This window comes from Typha angustifolia, chromosome 14, assembly GCF_048772165.1.
Source record: "Typha angustifolia cultivar Huaian chromosome 14, ASM4877216v1, whole genome shotgun sequence".
Taxonomy (NCBI): domain Eukaryota; kingdom Viridiplantae; phylum Streptophyta; class Magnoliopsida; order Poales; family Typhaceae; genus Typha; species Typha angustifolia.
The window spans coordinates 13439803-13444283 of record NC_133252.1 but is presented as its reverse complement, the minus strand read 5'-3'; the positions used below and the strand labels follow the sequence as shown (position 1 = coordinate 13444283).

Below are 4481 nucleotides of genomic sequence, written 5' to 3'. Positions count from 1 at the left end.
AGGAGAATGCTATGCTATGCTATTCAGGCCCAATTCGCGTAAGCAGCCCGCTTGGTCCGCTTGCAAATTGCAAAGCATTCAACATCCCTCTTACCATATAATATTTTTAAACATTAAATTATTTTATTCATGACAAAACAAATAATGCTACTCGGGAAAAATAAATGGCCACAGAAGAGTAACCCAAGAGTATAAATCCCTCCCTCCCCCCCCCCAACAGATTTATTATTAAGAAGCTAACACTAGGTTGGCTTCTCCTCCCTAATTTAATCCTCAATTAATTAATATTCCAAACAGCAAACTCCACTAGCAGCGGGGGAAATCCGGAGGAGGCGCAGGTAGAATAGCATGCGGCGTGGGCCCATTTTCCACCTCAAATACCATAGCCAAACCAAACGGCAAGTGAGAATCCAAGTGGCAGTGCAGCATCCAAACACCTACACCTTCACAACATAAGAATAAGAAGACTTATTCAGCTCGCTCGCTCGCTTCGTGAATTAGATAGATAGATAGATAGATAGATAGATAGATAGATAGATTCGCAATGACATCTTTAAATACCTGGATTATTCGCCGTGAATCGGATAACAGCCCATCCCGCTACGGGAACCGCGATTGTGTTCCTAACCTGGGGATTGATCAAGTTATAACTCTTTATCGCACTAGACTTATCGTAATTGCCAAACCCCTGGGCTATCACGTAAAAGTTGTATCCATGAAGGTGCAACGGGTGGTTCTCTGCACCTAGTATTGCAGTATTCTGTAACACCATCTCTACCGTCGAATTATACTTCACCCTCCTCACCTTTGTCGCCTTAACCGTTGTAAATAGACCCGGATTAATACTGTTATTCGTGAAATCGAAGAATAGAGGGGGTTTATCCGGGAAATCCCTGGTATAAACCCCCTCGATATTCTTAAAATGCGCCTCTAGCAACGAAATCTTCGTCGGGAATTTGAACGACGCGTTGTTCATGCTCGAGGCGACCGTTCCTTGGGTCCGGTTGCACAGGAGTTGGTCCGGCTCGCAAGTAGCGAATCCCATCCCAAAGGTTACAAACATGCGGGTATCGACGTGGATTGGAATTGCGTCGGATTTCCCGGGCTTTACGAGACTAGTTAAGTTGGTGTAGAATTTGTGAGCCGTTGGGGTGTCGTTGAAAGCCGGCATGGCCGGCATAATCGGCGGCGACGACGGCGAGGCGGCGTAGTACTCGACGATGCCTCGGGTGGTGGAGTTGTCGAATGGCAACGCCGTGAAGCTGGCGTACGGCGAGGCGGCCATGTAGTAGCGAGACGGGGCGGCGTCGGCGAGCATGAGGGCGTCGACGGTCTGGCCCGGCGCGATAACGATTACGTCGGTGATGTAAGGGTCGGTGTAGCTGGCATCGACGGCGACGACGGTGAAGGAGTGGCCGGCTATCTTGAAGAAGAGTTGGTTCTCTAGTGCAGCGTTGATGATCCGGAGCATGTAGGTCTTTCCTGGTTCTACTTTTAGCTTGTATATTTCTGTGAGATTATATTAGCAGTCATATGTTGATTAATCAGGGTGTTATATAACTCATGAATCCAGTTCTGGTAATTAATTAAGTACTTACGCTTAGAACAATTGTAGGAATCACCGGGTATTCCATTGATGGTAAAAGCATCCGAAATATTTGGCACGAAACCAGTCGAGAAGGCCTGGTTCTCCACGTCGACGATATTAGCATTCCACCACTCACCTGCATGCATGCATGCATGTTATGTTATGTTATGTTAATCGAGGATAAAGTGGAGGATATATGGATAAATTAGTATACCGAGTAGAACTGGGACTTCTCGATCGGGTTTGGGAAAGGGGTAGGCATGAGCCCCGTGTCTTGGCCGGATGATAAGAGCACCGTACACCGTTGCGCGGATGAATGACACGTGTGCATGCCACCACAGTGTACCCTCCTGGCCCACGACGTTGAACCTGTACGTGTAGCTCTTTCCTGGCCTAATTGGGCATTGGGTTATCATGTTGGGCCCATCGGCCCAACAAGTTAATCTCTGAAATATCCCATGCCTGCATGATGCCGATACTATGATCCAACTTGGTAACAGTTATATAGTGTAATATTCACGACGACTAATTAGTATAACTAATCAACGTACCAGTGAATGGTTATGTTATAGGGAGAATTATTAACGACATGAACCACCAATGTATCACCTTCGTGGACTAGTATTCTTGGACCCGGCATTCGCCCGTTCACTGCCGTGATTACTCGCGTTTCACATAGTGGGGTTATCCTCATCTTCTTCACCTGCACATAAAAAAATACTAACTATAACTTTTATATATATATATATATATGTGAGGAGAGTCTAGATAGGTCATATTATACCTCAATTCTTTATGGAAGATGTCTTGATGATTATATGTATATATAACTGTCACGATCATTTGATTAGAAAAGTTCAAATGATTGGTTGATTAGTTGTCCTCCACTAGCTTTTTAGTAGGGTTGCCTCTGTCCCAAAAATAAAAAAATCTTTTGTCTACAAAAGTTACTACTAACGTGTGGACTTTTTTATGGTAAGATGACTACGTTTGATAAGCTACATGTAGGCATAAACTCCAGTGTTAACTAAAGAAAACATGCATGCAGAATATTAAACCAGTACATGAAACCTAGGAAGGTAAAAGAAGAAGTGAAAGAATTCATTACATTAATGATTTCTATGGAAAATAATGAGCACAAATTGTAGTAGAAGATTACATGGAAAGTATGCTCCACGATTGCAGCATCACCAAAGGACCCAGCCAAAGCATAAGCACATGCTAAAAGGAACAAGGAGGGAACCATGACTTTCATTTATATATAGGACGTACAGAACTATATATATATATAACTGATAGATGAGAGTGAGAGAGAGAGAGAGAGCTCTAGCTGCAATTCTCTTACGCTCTATCTTGTTCATGATGGACAAACTATTGCTGCAAGTCGTCTTATATAGATGTTAGGGGGATAGAAGTGCACTATTCAACTCATGAGATGCATTAAAAATACGTTAACAGGTGGATAAGTTCCTCTCATGCTTACATAAGAGCTGAGGTTTCCAAGCTTAATTTGGGTACGATGAGTCAGATAATGGCATATGGTCAGATAACGGCATATGTCCTCAAATTCAAGACATCAGGAATATTTTGACCTGCAAAAGGCAAGAATAGTACTACTAACAATTCAACTAAGGACTCACCCACTTGGAACTTCTGAGCTTATATATCTTCTCTTTTTAGGTTCATTCTCTCACTTATAATTAGTATTGCAATAGAGTTTTCTGCAGTGAGATATAGCAAGCTGGATTCCAACTTATTAATGGCTGTCGTGATGGATTTTTTTTATTTTCTTTTTTTTGGTTTGGCAACTTCAAAGAATGTTCTATTAATTCACCTTACGATATGTTCAAATCATCAGATTTTCTAACTTTATTATATATCCTAATGCTGGAAACTTACTGTGGTATGATACTGCATGTAGTATCCTTAATGTCATGGAATTATAAATACACGGTTTCTTTTTAACCTTTTAACTTAACAAGAAAGTGAGTCATTTTACTAGGTAAGGGTTGCCCCAAAATAAAATTATAACTTATAAGTAGCCAAGAACGTAAACTACGATGCCTGTGGTTTGAAGCAATGACCAGGTGGACTTTGAACTGTTCAAGGAAATATTATTTACTAATATATATCTTACTTCTGATTTTATCAGACATAATTGAAGCATTATATGGCAGTCATACGCCGTTGTCGGGTACATTTGAATTGTATTTGTTCATCAGAGGCTGCAAAAGAATTGGTTTAAACTATATAATAAACTTCAATGCAGGTTATCTCATGAATGTGTAGACTGCTTATATTTAATTCAGAAAAGTCCATATAGAAAATTGACATGTTTGTGAATATTTGACTTTCTATTTATTATTAAGTCAGAGAAAAGTCCAAGCCTGGCCCAATTCAATAAACCCAGCCCAATAAGCCCAAAAAATGAGGAGATAATTTTTATAGAAAAAAGATATTAAATCTTAACGAACTCCAATACTTAGCCAATTTAAGCTTCAGTTATCTAACATCTTGTTTCGGGGGGAGGAGGTATGGACTAAAAGAATTTCAACTTTGTGGGGTTGGTTTAACCCAATCATTTGTCCCAATTCACAATTGATCATGCCGTAATAGTATAATAAGACCTATGCTTAGTAACAGCCACTGGATAGCTATATATATGGTTATTGGCATGTCGGATCTCAATCACATATTCTGCTTCGTGATTTGGTACAAGTGGACAAGGTGAAGGGTCTTGATCAATGGAATGGGTGGAAGAGGAGGAAGGTCGAGATGTTATCGGATTGTGAATTTGTTAAGAGAAATGATGAGTTCGTTAGGACTTTAAATGTTTTCCTAACATCTTCTAATTCTTATAATTTCTCTCTCTTTCTTTCTTTATGGCTTTGAA

The 4481-nt window shown here is 40.6% G+C and overlaps 1 protein-coding gene across 2 annotated transcripts; it reads right to left on the bottom strand.

Annotated features, from left to right (window-relative positions):
- Positions 1 to 223: 223 nt before the first annotated feature.
- LOC140776424 (laccase-7-like) lies at positions 224 to 2898 on the bottom strand. Of its 2 annotated transcripts, none has more exons than XM_073120135.1 (6): positions 2748 to 2898; positions 2140 to 2291; positions 1803 to 2050; positions 1599 to 1724; positions 562 to 1509; positions 224 to 443 (listed from the first exon to the last, which is right to left on the bottom strand). In XM_073120135.1, exons 1-6 carry the CDS (start codon positions 2841 to 2843, stop codon positions 307 to 309), a joined length of 1707 nt encoding a protein of 568 aa, XP_072976236.1. In that variant the 5' UTR covers positions 2844 to 2898; the 3' UTR covers positions 224 to 306. The 2 variants fall into 2 exon arrangements, with proteins under 2 accessions (XP_072976236.1, XP_072976237.1); XM_073120136.1 differs by having other exon boundaries at positions 224 to 437.
- Positions 2899 to 4481: the final 1583 nt, after the last annotated feature.